Source organism: Anomalospiza imberbis, chromosome 12, assembly GCF_031753505.1.
Source record: "Anomalospiza imberbis isolate Cuckoo-Finch-1a 21T00152 chromosome 12, ASM3175350v1, whole genome shotgun sequence".
Classification (NCBI taxonomy): domain Eukaryota; kingdom Metazoa; phylum Chordata; class Aves; order Passeriformes; family Viduidae; genus Anomalospiza; species Anomalospiza imberbis.
In genome coordinates, this window is record NC_089692.1 from 7,287,840 (window position 1) to 7,302,971 (window position 15,132).

Below are 15,132 nucleotides of genomic sequence, written 5' to 3' on the forward strand. Positions count from 1 at the left end.
CCCCAACAGAGTAACACCTTACCACATCAGCTTTTAAACATTCCCCCAACAGAGTAACACCTTACCACACCAGCTTTTAAACATTCCCCCAACAGAGTAACACCTTACCACACCAGCTTTTAAACATTCCCCAACAGAGTAACACCACACCACATCAGCTTTTAAACATTCCCCCAACAGAGTAACACCTTACCACATCAGAAGGCTTCAGCTGTCTGCCCATACAAAGTAACATCATGTCACTTCAGAAGGCTGCAAGCATCTGCCCTCCTTGTTCTTTAGCCCAACCTTTTATCCCCTCACGCTGATGCATGGCACCTGTGTGCCCTCTGTTCCCTTTGGTGGTTGCTCAGTGCACCTGGGCACTCCATGGCTCACTGCTGTCAGTGCTGCTCACCTGCTTCTCACAGCTGTGCCCACTGGGGATGAGGCTCACCCAGCCCCATCCCAATCACCACAAACTAGCTACAGGTAAGGCCAATGGGATCCTGTCTGGAGCAGGTCAGGGAGGTGACCCTGCCCCTCTACTCAGCCCTGGTGAGGATCACCTGGAGTGCTGTGCCCAGCTCTGGGCTCCTCAGTACCAGAGAGATGTGGAGCTCCTGGAGCGGGGCCAGCCAAGGGTGACACAGATGGTGAAGGGATTGGAGCATCTCTGGTGAGGGCAAGCTGAGGGAGCTGGGCCTGCTCAGCCTCAAGAAGAGATGACTGAGGAGGGACCTCATCCTTGTCAGTGTCCAAAGGGAGGTGTCAGAGCATGGACCAGGCTCTGCTCCGTGGGGTGCAGCAATGGAACAAGAGGAACAGGCAGGAGCTGGTGCCCAGGAAGTTCCACCTGAACATGAGGAAGAACTTTCCTGTGCAGTGACCGAGCACTGAACAGGCTGCCCACGGAGGGTGTGGAGTCTTCCTCACCAGGGACATTCCAAAACAATCCTGGACACAATACTGGGCCATGAGCTCTGTGACAGCCCTGCTGGAGCAGGGAGGTAGGACCAGATGACCCACTCTGGGCCCTCCAACCTGACCCATTCTGCCCTTTAGTGATAAAGCTCATTTTAAAAACAGACAAGACATAGTCTAGAGCTCAGCCAGGCTTAAAATTAAGTGCAAGGGAAAGAAGTACTACGTGTGCATCGCAAAGGTAGCTCACCCAGGAGATTTAAGGTGTGGAGAAGATGGACAGAAGAACCAAGTGAGTTTTCAGCCATAGTCTTTTAATAGGGATTACACTTGGGTAATAAAAGCATAACGCCATAGCACAACGCTTAGCATGTGACCTAACCAATAACTGTACAAATGGTACTGCAATGGCAGCAAGAGTCAAGACAGTCAGAAGAAAAAGATACCAAAACTTCCTTTCCCATTCCATTTGAACTGATTGCCCTCAACAGAAACAAACATTTCCTGTGACATTAAGTTGTCATCAGCTTCTGTAAATCCCAGTTCACTCAGTCTTTTCCTGTGTATCTGTCTCTTCTTTGCTGAAGTAGCCCCAAGTACATTTGCAATTTCAGAGTTGTTTTCAGTTTGTTCAGAAGCCTTGGCTTGCTTATAAAGCTCCAACTCATCAGTTACACATCCAGGTTGTTCTTGCCTGGAACCCTCTGCACAGGTTGTCTCATCACCTACCTGGGTAGGTTGTGTACACCCTAAGGCAGGAAACAGAATGTGATCAACAGTCATGCAAAGCAGCCACATCATTAAAAAATCCTAGAATTAATTTTCTTCAATCATAACATTGTCAACTCATCCCACTCTTTAGTACTTCATGACAGCCACAAAGTTCAACGTTATGAAGTATGCAATCCAAAAACCTGGGTACACTAGACTTAGTAGTTTCAGGAGTTTCTTCTAAGAAAAGTAAAGTACCTTTCGTTCCCTGTGCTGGAGCATCCTTCATTTCAGAGGGCATCGCTGGTCTAACCAGGACCACACCATATCCTTCGTTATTGTGGATCATATTATTAACCATGGTTATCCTGGGAGCCTCATAATCCTCATCTAAGAAGTTCTACAGAACAAAAGAGAAATCTAACATGTCATGTCCAGCTACAGGGACACAAAAATCATCTAGTTTTAGGTAGAATCAGTTCTTTGTATTAGCTAGAGCAGGATTATTTGCCTACACAGGAGACAGTGCAAAAGGCATTTTCTCCTTTTGGCAGATAAGAAATAAAACCAGGTAATTGCTGGAGTGGATAAAAATGAAAATATCATATTGCAAAGCTGCTGGAAGGCTGTCTGTCTGTAGGAGGAGTTTGTCTTTGCAGAACTGGTTCATCCAGCAAGGATCAAGGCAAGTGCAAGGCAAGCATCATGTGCAACAGGTAAGAGTTCCAGCACAGCAGGGCTCTGAGCCAGCCCAAGCCTACTGGCACTAATTGTAGCAGTGATTAGCTTTTGGCAAACCAGCACCTTGTGACTGGGACTGACCTTGACCAGTATTCCCTCCTTGCAGTGGTGGATCCCGTTGTGCAGCAGGGTGCACGCACTTCCTGGATAGATCTCCACACCAGCACCCTACAAGATACAGTTGGTAGCAGTTCACAAGTAGTTTAGGCACATTTTTACCCTACAAGATACAGTTGGTAGCAGTTCACAAGTAGTCTAGGCACATTTTTACCCTACAAGATACAGCTGGTAGCAGTTCACAAGTAGTTTAGGCACATTTTTACCCTACAAGATACAGCTGGTAGCAGTTCACAAGTAGTTTAGGCACATTTACCATTGAACTTGACCACTCCATGGCACATCTTTGTGTTCATCTACCAGTTTGCACAATGCAAAACTGTGTTACCCCTCCAGCTGCACACCTTTGTTATCCATCTCAAACAGCATTGCTGAAGGCTGAGGCCCCACAGCATGGGGCACCAGACCATGAAGGCCTGAAGAGTAGCTGAACAGCCTTGCCTTACTTGCTTGTGCTTTAGTCATCCCTCTCAATACCTCAAGCTCCATCATTCTTCAAAATACCCAAAGAGTATCAGAGTCCATTTTTGTGTTTATCATCCCTCTGTAAGAATCAAAGGTGTCCAAAAGGGGCATTTCACTTGCAGAACAAATGGAAATGAGAAAACTAGCTATGGGCAGAGAAACCAGAAAATCACTATAAAAGTACTGCAGGACATGAAACAGCCATGCAGCAGTGATTATTTCACAGATGTCCCCTGTTACTGCAGCACTTTGCTATCATCACACACAAATCAGCCTGAGACATTTCACTAGATTTGATAAGGGGCTACAAGACCCCTGGGACCAATCTTGATTCAGTAACATGTAGCTGTGCAAAATGAGTTTGTAAAGGTTCTGTCCAGAGTAACAGAAGCCACCCTGTGGCTGGCTGCACTATTTCCAAATAGAAAGCTTTATTTTAAATTAGGAAATAAGCCGAAGTTAAGAATGAGCGTGTACCTTTGCCCCATAGAGATCCGAGTTCTTCATCAGTAGCTCAGCTGATGTCCTTACTGTTATTCCAGTGGTTTCACACTGTAACACACAATTCTCCAGTGTGGTTTTCCCATGATGAACATCTACATACACAGAAACAATTACTGCTGGATGAATCAGTTCTGCAAAGACAAACCCCTTGTACAGACAGACAGCCTTGCAGCAGCTTTGTAGTGTGATATTTTCAGTTTATCCACTTCAAGTTCTATTCACTGATTTCGTCATGTGTGGCTTGAACTCATGCTGTTTTTCTGGTCTAAGCAGGGAGCACTGGTTGGAGATTTGTCTTACAGGTTGACTTTTTTTTTTTATGACAGCAATAATTCTTTTCATTACATTCCTAAGAGACTTTTGGATTCAAAAGCTATTAAATGCATGCATACAAGTGTTAATAAACATTTTAACATGTTTTAAACCCAAATGTCTGTTGAGGAGAAATATTAGTCAGCATCTTCTGCAAAGACAAGGCCATAGCCAATAAACTTCTTGGATACAGTTTAGACTCAGTTGAGTGTCAGTTTGAAGGTGCTGGAAACAAAGTTCTGCAGCACTCCTACAGCATGTGCTGCTCCTCAGTGGTGCACTGGCTGGGGTCAGCTACAGCTGAATATTGCCATGGGGGCTTTTCTGTGGAAAGAAGAATTGTTTCCATTTCCAGGCAGCCTGACACAGGCTGTGCTGCACTCACAGTCAGACTGCCTTAACAACAAAACAAGATCAAGTTAATGATCTTATCCCAGTAGAAGAATAAAGCATAAGAGCCACAATAGCTTGAAAGAACAAAGGGAAGTTACTGTGATTTCCACATTATAAGCAAGTTAAAAAAAAGAGGGAGAAGTCTCGATAGTGATACCCATAGGGCTCCTCTCTAGGATATTTTGTTAAACTGTTAACACCAGGTCCCAGCTTTAATTCTAACACTAATTATGAAAAAGTCACAAAAAGGTCAAGATGCTTTTCCACTTACTTAAAATCCCCTCCACAGCACCATGCTGCACTAACTTCAAATTGGAGATCTTTATATTGGCTCCTGTACAGTCAAAGAAGTTGTCTCCTTTCCCTTGTTTTTCTATCACAACATCGTCTGGCAGGCCATAGCCTAAGAGCAGAGGTGAGAGATGCAAGCTCAGAGAATATCTGGTGACAATGAAGTACTCAGTACATAGCAGACATTTAAATCAATGACAGAAGTTTAAAGTTTGATGTTTTAATACCTTGAATAGGATTTTCAACAAGTGGCCAGGCTACACCTTACATCCCCTCTGTGCCGAGGTACATGGACACCAAACTAAACTCAAGTCACCTTACTTGAATGGCACACAACAAAATGCAAAGTTATCTCAGAAAGTTGAACAAATGGGTAGCTCACATTTGCCAAGGCTAAAGTTCTCACTCCCAAAAGTTTCCAATAGAGCAGGGGGGGATGCAGGAATTGAGGACGCACAGGCATCCCCAGTCTGCTCTCAAAGGACAGAAGTTCACTACAGCAGGCAGAGGTTCCCAAGAACACAGAGGGAAAAAGCAGTCACACCACAACATGAGGAAAAAGAGTGCAAAGGGCTTGATATTGTTAGCATGCTTCATTCAGCTTCCCTATTTACATGGAATTTGGGGGGGAAATTCAGTGCTCCTGTGTTGCATGGGCTTTCAGATTAATTCAGTTTAGAAAGCAGCTTTCAGAAGCACGTGCCAACATTGATTTACTAAACCATCCACAGTTGTCAGCATTTAAGCACTTACAGGAAAATTTATGAGCATGTAAAGCTTTTATTGCTTGTCACTGACAAGAATCATGATAAGGAAAGCAATAATGCCACATCCATTACAGCAGCATGAGTCCTATCATTTTCGGAAAGCACACACAGATAAGAAGTGCCCAAGCAGGATGCCAGCTTTTAACCAAGTACATAAATAAATAAATAGTGCCACGTGCAAGTAGAAAGGTTAAAACCAAAATGAAAATAAAAAGCTTTGAACAAGAGTTGGCAGAAAGTTTTAAAGACAGGCCATTTAATGCAAAGTTAAGTGATTGATACTTCAACACATGATATTACCAAGAAATCTGTTCCCACTGCTACTGATTTATGGTCACCCCTGAAGAGGAAGTGGCATGGGGCAGTTCCAGCATGTAAAAAGAGAGCACCACAGGACAGCAAAAGTTTAACTTCTCACCACTACAGAAAGATGTTATTATCCAAAGCAGGAGTTTTAGGAATGACTGTCCTGCAGAGTGCCTGCAGTTTTCTAACAGTGCCTTTAGCTTGCTTTACACTTCACCTCTGAAGCAGCAGCTCTAGAATAAAGATTCACCTGCTGCCCAGTGGTGCTCTCTCCCCAGCAGGGCTGTGCCCCTGCCTGAGCCTGAGGGACTCCACAGCAGCCAAAGGCCACTGTCATCCTCTGCCACTGAGCACACACAGGTTCCCAGCCAGCTGCAACAACTATGCAGAAGGGAAGTTCTTAGGTGCCTCTGCAACACCTTCTTGTCAGGCAAGGAATTTATCTTTATCATGATTTCCTGCAGCTGCTACCGCTTTAACCTTATTTAGTTCCTGTAAGTTTTTATTTATTCCTGATTTACTGATCTTCATACTTTCAACCTCAGTACTGACTGCACAGTAGCCGGAAAAAAATAGAAGCTCTACTAAGCAAAGTGACATATCTTTCATGAGCCACCCCTCCATCCCAAAAAAGCCACCAGAGCAGCCAGCTGCTCAGATTAGTGCCAGCAGAGTTTGTCTCGATGCTCCTACTTCAAATGCTCTTGGCTGCTCCTACTGGTATAATACCTTATCTAAGAGGAGTCCTTATAAGAAGATTAAATACCTGACAAGTACTTGTTATTCAGAGCATGGTTTGTACCAAAAATACATATTTATATGTCCTGCTTCTTAAAATAGAGCAGCACATCCTTTAATGTGTGCTACCGCACCATTTGTATTTCAGTTTCCTCAAAGCTAGAAAAGCAATAAATAGCACCACACACAATTTTAGAACAATGTCATTCTTGAGATAAATAAAGCACTTTATCGATGTCCCTTGTCCTGCAGGTGCACTGGTTATCACAATGTGTGTCTGTATAAATGAAACACACACAGGAGATGGGTAAGAAAGAAAATGACTCATAAAACAAGAAGGGCAAGAGAAATAAAGTCCAGAACAGCAGGAAATTCAACTCTCAGCCTTCTTCTCATCACGAAGCTTTGACAAGATGAAAATGCAATTAAACATCTGTACAGCTGCAGAAGGCCTGGGGATAAACAGACTGTAGCACTGCAACAGTGTGTGCCTGCCTAAAGCAAAGGGATACACTGAGAAATCAAGAATGGTGAGGGAGAGACAGCAACATATCCTAGGCAAAGCAGAAGTATTTAAAACACAAATATTTTGCAAGAAAAACCCTAAAATCACATTTGTTTTGTCTTTTTCTACAGAAAAAAAGATGTGTTCATCAAAAGTTCCCTCCTCCACCCATGTGCTTCACTCACTGCAGAGCCAGGCTGGCAGCCCCTGCTCCCCAATCACCAACATGCTCCAAGTGCCATCGGGAAGTCCAAACAGCATCTCCTGCCTCCTTCCCCTGATGTGGGAACCCAGGGCGAGGGGAATATCCCCCTGTCTGCCCTGGGGTGCTCTGACTCCCAGGAAAACACCGACTTTGACCCTCATTCATGGAGAAGGCCTCCTAAGCCTCAAAGTAACCTGGAGACCACAAAAGTCTGAAATAGATTGTAGGGGCTGTAGAGAGTAGTTTAGTATGTCACATGGGTGAGAAATTTAGATTTTAGGATCCCACACCCCTGCACTCCCTGGGGCTGCACCAGCACTGAGGCTCAGAGGCTGCCCCTGAGACACATTCAGACACTCAGAGAAGAACAAGGACATTTCTCAAGTACTCCTAAGTTAGTAGAAGCCTCTCAGAATTACTTCTCTGTTTCCACTATTACAGCCATCAAGACCCTTAGGTTTCTGTTGAATCCTCTCTATTATATAATCACCATTTATGCAAATGGGAGGAAATTATTATTTTGCTATTAATCAGCAAAATCTGCAGTTTATCTGCACTACAGCTAATTAAACAGCTCACTCCACCCTGCATTAGGCACAGCTCTACAGCAGAAATAGGAATACTTTGAAGAAAAAAAACAAATGCTCCTGGTAAACTCTGCAAAGAGTAAATCCTTACACAGAGCTAGTTTAAGACATTCCATTTACTTGTTTAAGGACCTTTAGACTAGCAAACCTTCTACCTTCTAGCTCTACTGAATCAGCAATGGAGAACATGCCATCAACAAAATAATGGCCAGGACAGATGATGACTCTCTCTCCTTCATAACAGGCATTTACAGCTGCTAGTGGATCACGGTGAAACTGCAAAAGACAAAAAAAATACAATCAGCTCCCAAAGATTGCTGTAAAAATGGATGCATTTATGCCTGTAGAGCTTGCTTTCAATTAAATGTTGTTGCTTTTGCATTAAAGAAACCCTTTCAATGGCACTAATAACACAAAATTTCTACTTTGAATTCAAGAATTGTAGCCCTCTGCAGGCAAAATCAGCCTTAACACATGATTTTGATGTTTGTGTCACACCCATTCACCCCAGGAGAAAACTGGGGCACACACAGATAAAAGGGCACATGCACCCCAAAACAAACTTCACTCTGGCCTTGGTTCCAGGCCAACACTTCAATTGTGCCTGAGTGATTTGCCATGAAGAAAGAAATGACAGAAGGTAAAGAAAATAAAAACCAAACAATTCAGCAAATAGATCAGAGCTAGTCTGAATACTCCTGTGTTTGCCCCTGGTTCAAGTCACCCCCAAACAGAGTTCAAATACCACAGTGGTAAATAGTGTCCATATGATCCTTTTCCTCGATAAAGAGGGCAGGCTGATATCCTTCACAAACATTACTGAGGGATTCCATATTGAAGGATGACAAATAGTGAATAAAAACTACACATCTATTGCTTCCCAGCAAATTCCAGGGTAAGCCTAATAAGAGCACTTTTTCAGTTGCCAAGTCAGAAAATCAGATTTATAGCCTAAAAGTTACTCCAGGACCTTCTCCATGGCTCCATTCTGGCAATCTGTAATTCATTAACATGATCAGAATACAGCAAACCATTTCATTTGTGTCCAAGGAATTCAGCCTCTTCTTAACTACTGAAGTAGCAAGTCTTGTCTGAATTCACTAAAACTAAACATGGCTGCTCCTAAAATTTCCTACACAGTACCAAAGCCAGAAAACTATGCTTCCTCCTTCCTACCCTAGATCATTATCAGCAGCATCAAGAGACATGGGCATTTCAAAAAGTGTCATGCCTTACAGCGTTTCATTATAGAGTTATTACAGGTTCATCTCATTTCCTACACATAGGAAGCTGCTTGTATAGAGTACTCAACAGGCACAAATGAATTAAAAGAAATTGTTTTAATACAATTTTACCACTTATTGTTTAAATTACAGTGATTTTTTTTGAACTAAAAAAACAATCCCACCACTGTAGTATCTTGCAAATGTAGTATCTTGCACATGGTAAATTAACTTATCCGTCCACATTGTTTCTTGAGATGAAAAACTATCAGCAGACAGACATTTCCTGCTACTGCACCTGTACTTCTAAGGCTTCACAAGATTCTGGGCAAAGTTTGTCTCTTGTCAACAGCTGGAGCAGATTTGCTGTCATGGTCCAGGGCACAACATGAATGACCTTGGCACCCGTTGATCTCCGTCCTTTAGCCTGGAGGCTGCCGTATTTTTGGTAACCAAACACATACCTGCAACAACAGCAACAGAGCCAAAGGCTCTTCCTTCAGTCCCCACCTCCTCGGAGTTATGTGATTCCCCTTGGGAGCCTCCTCCCTGCACAAACCCCCCAGTTACCTCAGCAGGGGATTCTCAATTAGTTTTAGCCTTCGTTTTAAGTGCTCCACTTTGTCATACAATTTTAGTCCTTCCACCATGGAAACGTTTTCTGCTTCTGAGTCCGAATCATTGCTTGAGATGCTGTTCCTCACATTTAAAAACTTCTCATAAAGCTCTTCACATTGAGATAACAAGTTCTGGTAATCAACTACCAGCCCAGAAGGCACCCGGTGTTCCAGGATGTCATAGTGCCTGCAATTCAGAGCAAGGGGTCAGCATGGCACATTCACAATCCTCAAAGACCAAACATGAGACTGGAGAGGACCTGAGGAGTTCTGCCTCAGATACTTGAGTCCAGGTTCTCTGCAGTCTACATCAACACTGCTCCATTTTATTTGAAGCAGCAAAACCAGAAAAATCTCAACAGACACAAACATTTTACTTTCTAAACAGCTGCCCACACATCTTGAAAGATTGTCTACTATTAGAAACTCACCCTAAAAAAAAGGCAAGCACAGCCATAAAAAAAGAGTAACAATTTAGAAAGTAATATCTAAGCCTTTATTAGAATAACTGAGAAAGATTCACACACATTTCTCCTGGAGAATGATCAATTTACAAGTTTTTGTTTACATTCAGCTCAGTTATGGTTTTTATTTTATGCCCACAGGTAAAAAATGGCGTGTCCCACACCAGCTTTTTTTTAGGATCACAACTTGTATGAGTGTGACTATTGTTGGGTTTGGGGGACCATCTGATGGAACACCAAGGCTCAGAAATCAAGTGGCAGCCTCAGTTGTGTTCCCTTTCCATACAAGATTTTGACCAGCAGACAGTGAATGCTGTTAAAACAAACTTGCTTTGGCTTACAAGTCAACAGGGGCTTTTTACACCTAATTGTGAGTCACTCCTCCCGCAGTGCATTGCAGTGATGCATTGCAGCGGTTCTGCCCTAAGAACAGCAAAGGTGTTGCACTCACAGTCTCAGTCGGGGCTCAACACATCGAACAAAGTAATCAAACTCATCCTCCTCCTCCTCGTCCCAGGTCCTCCAGATGTACTGGTAGAAAAACCTTTGGAAGGAAAGTGTTAAATCACACAGGAGAGCAGAATCAACAGCACTGGAAACACAATGTAGCCAATTTGAAAATTCACCTCAAAGCATCACCTCAAACTAGAATTTCATATTACTGTCCCATACACTGCTCAGTACACACAAAGTCATCATAAAGGGTTTTATTCTGTGTGTCTAGGCTCAAAATTCATAATAACCTGTGTTCTCCTTCCTCAAAAGGGAGTGAAACCAGCTAAAATCTGGTTTTGAAAAGCAAGACTGACACTCTTCAGATTCTGAGGCTTTTTGGTTGTTTGGTTTTGGCCAATCACCCTTCAGCTAAGCTTTCTTTCTCACAATGTAGGTCATTCCTCCTATTTCAGCTTTTTTTGTCCAGTCCTACAGCCTATTTGTAGAGAGGTTTCAAACAGCATGTAGTGCCTGAAAGAAAAGGAGGTGGAAAAGAAACAGATGATAAAGAAGAAAAAAAACAGAATATGGTGAAGAGACACCTAAAGAATAAAGAGCAAATTTAGGGGAAGAGGCAAAATGCAGAAAAAAGAATGGGACAAAAAAGAGAAAAATCCACCAAATGTTATTGAAGAGAAAGAACAGTGTGCCAGTCTACAGGTGATACAGTCCAGGAACTCTGGGGTGAAAAAGAGAGGGAAAGCAGTCTCCTCAGAGCACCAGTCATCAGATTTACTTTGGAAAGCTTGGCTTGTAGAGCTGCCAGCATGGCCCAAGAATTCAGGACAGAACCCACTGGGTACCAGCAGGGTGCAGTTGTCCTACCTGACATGCTCTATGGCTAGTGCTGTCTGGTCAAACTCTCCTGACTCATCATAAACAACCCACAGCTCCTGCAGCAGGATCTGGTGTTCCTTCAGCTCCAGGAGCTCCTGCATGCACTCCAGGGTAAAGCTGCTGTCCCGGGACTCACACAGGAACGGCTCACCGAGCTGCACAACTGCCTTCAGGGCCGGGAAATTCACATCAGCCACCTGTGGGAACAAACAGCTCTGAAATCCCTCAGAACCCCACATCCAGCGGAGGGAGAGAAGCGTGATGTGCCTCAGTCAGGGCCACGCTGGGTCCCCACGGACCCCACACAAACCAACACAAATGGTACCATAGAGCCAAGGCCATCTCATCAGCTGAAATAATAACCCAGAGTTAAGCTTCTCACTACCCCACAGCTAGAGAGCCTTTTCCACATCCAAAACTTCGTTCAAATCCCTCATAATACTCATAACAAGGCCAGTAAGTTGCTTCCACCCCTCCCTTTTTTTTGTGTTGCTGTTTTTAAAAAATGGCAAAAGCGATATCCTCAGACTCAAATCAATACTTCACAGCCCTTTGGGACTCATTTGAGGCTCATTTTTCAAAGTGCCCACAGGATACAAAAATCCAAAGAGACAGTTTGGGCCAGTGAAAGCCATTCTGGCACTAACTGGGCAGAAAAGAGCTGAGGGGCCACAAAGTTCTTCCCTCCTTAACCATGTGATGGAACTGCAAGTTTGAACATCCAAGGTCTGCAAGTCAGATATACGGCCTGGACATTGAGAGACTTAGAAAAGTCTGTTAGAGAGGTAGATTATGTTCAGTGGAGACAAATGCCTGAGCAGCAGCGACCCACTCACCCCAACGAGGACCTCAAACACATTAGTGCGCCAGATCGCCTGCCAGCCGGAGGTCTCAAGGACCTTCTCCAGGTACTCAGCTATGAACTGCTTCACCTCAGAAGCCTTGCAGTCAGCTAAAAGAAATTGAAGACACTATTTATGCAAGGAATGGAAGAAAGCTCCTCCAGATCACTGGAAAATGAAAGTCAAGACAACTGAAATGTTCCTCTACCACCTCTAAAGTTGGACTTAATGCTACTATGCTCGTGATAACAGAATAGTATTAAATACAATGGTATTAAACACATAACCTGTGCCTTATCTTAAGCAGATTTACAATACACACAAAAAATTTAGGAAGAGCAGCTAAAATAAGGCATAGGATCCACTACTTACTAACAGTTTTGCCTTTCTATTATTCATATTTTATTTACTTATATCAAAATTACTGCCTCCTGGTCCACCAGCTAGAGCAGCTGAGATTACAGCATAAGTGATGGCAGGACACTATATCTTTTACAGCCTCCATTATTAAAAGCATCTCACAGCTTAATACATACAATTGACTCTACTTAAACTGAATTGTTTAAAGTTACTACAATAAACTGAACTCTACCTTACTTTCCTATGAAAAAATTACTTACCCAAGATGTAATCCTGGTAAGCGCTGAATCGGTCATAAAACAAAAGATGATTGGTGTGAAAAATATCTGGGAAAAGCACATTCCCGTCTGGCACAGTCCTTCCCAAAGCAGTCCCTGGTTTGTCACGACTGCCATAGTCACTCCAGGAGTCAGCACTCCAATCACTCTCGGCGTCTTCCCGTCGCAGACCTGGGAAAAGGAGCGGGGGTAAAGCAAACCCCACAAACTCACTTCAACCCCACAACTCACTCACTCCTCTGCTCCCGAAGAACTCCTGTTCAGCTCAAGGTCTATCATGAATCTGCCTTCTACAGCACGCCTTAACTTACCCTTGCTGAAGCGTTTCAAACCCACATACGTTCCAGGACGCCCATTTCAGCGCCGTGGTAGGCACTGAGAAACACACCAGAACTTCACGATTAATAGGAAAAAAACTCCACCAGATTTCAGTGTTGATTTCCAGAGCCATCCCTACCCTCGCTTCCAGCCCGGTGCCCACGCCTCGGGCCGGGGCGCGGCTGCGGGGCCGGCCGGTGCCAGGACGTCCAGCCAAGCGGGCGTTACCCTGCCCGGGCGCGGCCCGCGGGGATCCGAACCCCGGCGGAGCAGCCCGGACAGCACGGCCTGACCCGGCCGCCCTCGTGTCCGCACCATGCAGCTGCATCCCCCGGGCACCGCCCGAGCGCGGGGCGCAGGCTGCCCTGCCCTCCCGGCTCCCCGCGCCCTCCCTGCCCGCAGGCACACACAGCCCGTACCCTCGGCCTGCTCGGGGCGGTCCCGCGGGCCGGCGCCTGCGGGCGGCGAGTCCCGGCTGTCCCCCTGCGGTCCCGGCGGCCGCAGCTCCGCCATTCCGCCCGCTCGGCTTCAAACCGCCCGGGCAACTGCCGGCCGCCAGCGCCGCGCTCTGATTGGCCGTCGGCAGGCAGCGCCCCGCTCTGATTGGCCGTCGGCAGGCAGCGCCCCGCTCTGATTGGCCGTCGGCAGCGGCGGCCGTTGGCGCGCGGGGCCCTCCGCAGCCGCCGCTGGCCCCGTGCGTGGCGGGGCTCGCTCCGGGGCCGGGCGGGAGCGGGCGGAACCTCCCCCGTCCGGCCCAACAGAACCCACGAACCGCTGCCGCCCCGGCGGGCAACGGGCGGCCCTGCCGGCGGGGACGGGCTTTCCACTCAGCCTGGCGGCCGGGGATGCTGTCATCCCTGCCGAGAGCGGCTGCACAGCGCCCGGAGAGAAGGAGTGGCCAAGCCGCAAAAAATGTAAAAGCACCCAACAATCGGCACCCTCAAAAAAGAAAAGAAAAAAATCAACAAGCAGTAAACGAACCCCAGCCCAAAACTAACAGAACGGAATTCTCTGGAGCGCCGGGCAGCCCCGCTTTGCTTCCAGCCCTGGCCGGTTCGTACACAGAAAGCACCTGATCAGAATGTAAAACACCGGTCTGTTTCATGCCCCAGCGCTTCTCCCGAGGCCACTCCGTGTGTTTCCAGCTGTGACAGTCAGGGCCGATGGGGATTAAAGGTAAAGCAATTGCTCCGAAACAGCAGCGGCCACGAGAGGGCTGCCGTGGATTTCCGACACGCGATGGAGCAGCTCCCGCGCCAGAGCCGCTCGCGTTCGCTTCCCGAGCACCGCTGGTCGGGCAGCAGCAGCGCCGTGCCCGCCGCGGCTCACCTCCAGAGGACGGCAACAGCACAAGTCATCCCGACGTGACCGGAGTAGGAGTTTCCGTAGGCCCGCTCAAACCAACCCTTGCTCATCATGACCCCAAGAAGAGAATGGTTTAGTCCCCAAGAGGATTCTGTTGAATGTTGTCAGAATTTAACCATTACACCGGGCATGGGTGTTTAACCATACACATACAGTTGTCATCTATCACAATTAGTTACAAAATTACAGTTAAACGTCTGAATCCTTCCCGAAAGGTTATTGGCAAGGTCAGGCTTTCAGAGCAGAGTGTGTTTATAAATAATGTCTTTAAATGGGCACGTTTTAAGTGGAGGGAAGGGATGCCAAGCAGTGGGATTTTCAGAGGTTGAAAGGGACCTCTTGGCCAACCTCATGCATTTGAACAAAGCCAAGTGCAAGGTTCTGCACAGGTACAGGCTGGGCAGAGAATGGACTGGGACTATTCCTGGGGAGAAAGACTTGGGGGTGTTAGTGGATAAGCAACTATACAACCATAAAGTTAGCCATAAAGTTATGGCTAGTGAGGTTTCCATATTTAGAGGTTTCTATTATTTTTCCTCTAAATAGGTACAATGAATTCAGGGACTCCTCAGGGCTTGCAGTGGGAAGATCAGTTCTTCCTCACCAAGGTGACACACGCACAATGTTGAGATCAGGACAACCCATTTACCCCTATTTGTTCTGTTTACAAAATAGCTGGGGACAGATTGTGCTCCATTATATAAAACTTACACACTGTTTGGTTAATTATCCCCAGTCCTTGTAAAGAGCTGTTTTACTTCAAAGAAACACAGCTCTGGCCGTTGATT

The 15,132-nt window shown here is 45.7% G+C and overlaps 1 protein-coding gene across 1 annotated transcript; it reads right to left on the reverse strand.

The window, feature by feature from the left end:
- Positions 1 to 1,200: 1,200 nt before the first annotated feature.
- On the reverse strand, positions 1,201 to 13,507 carry SHCBP1 (SHC binding and spindle associated 1). The gene is made up of 13 exons (XM_068202592.1): positions 13,399 to 13,507; positions 12,644 to 12,832; positions 12,018 to 12,133; positions 11,170 to 11,378; positions 10,301 to 10,393; positions 9,339 to 9,572; positions 9,067 to 9,232; positions 7,701 to 7,821; positions 4,418 to 4,549; positions 3,415 to 3,533; positions 2,437 to 2,523; positions 1,873 to 2,014; positions 1,201 to 1,652 (listed from the first exon to the last, which is right to left on the reverse strand). Exons 1-13 carry the CDS (start codon positions 13,490 to 13,492, stop codon positions 1,333 to 1,335), a joined length of 2,022 nt encoding a protein of 673 aa, XP_068058693.1. The 5' UTR covers positions 13,493 to 13,507; the 3' UTR covers positions 1,201 to 1,332.
- Positions 13,508 to 15,132: the final 1,625 nt, after the last annotated feature.

Bases quoted from the DNA above. Each gene is read 5' to 3' on its own strand.
- SHCBP1 (XM_068202592.1), bottom strand. From the start codon at position 13,492: ATGGCGGAGCTGCGGCCGCCGGGACCGCAGGGGGACAGCCGGGACTCG. The intron at 9,233-9,338 runs GTAACTGGGGGG...CTGTTGTTGCAG, and splicing joins ATTGAGAATCCCCTGCTGAG to GTATGTGTTTGGTTACCAAA. The intron at 7,822-9,066 runs GTGCAGTAGCAG...TGTCTTTTGCAG, and splicing joins GTGAAGCCTTAGAAGTACAG to TTTCACCGTGATCCACTAGC.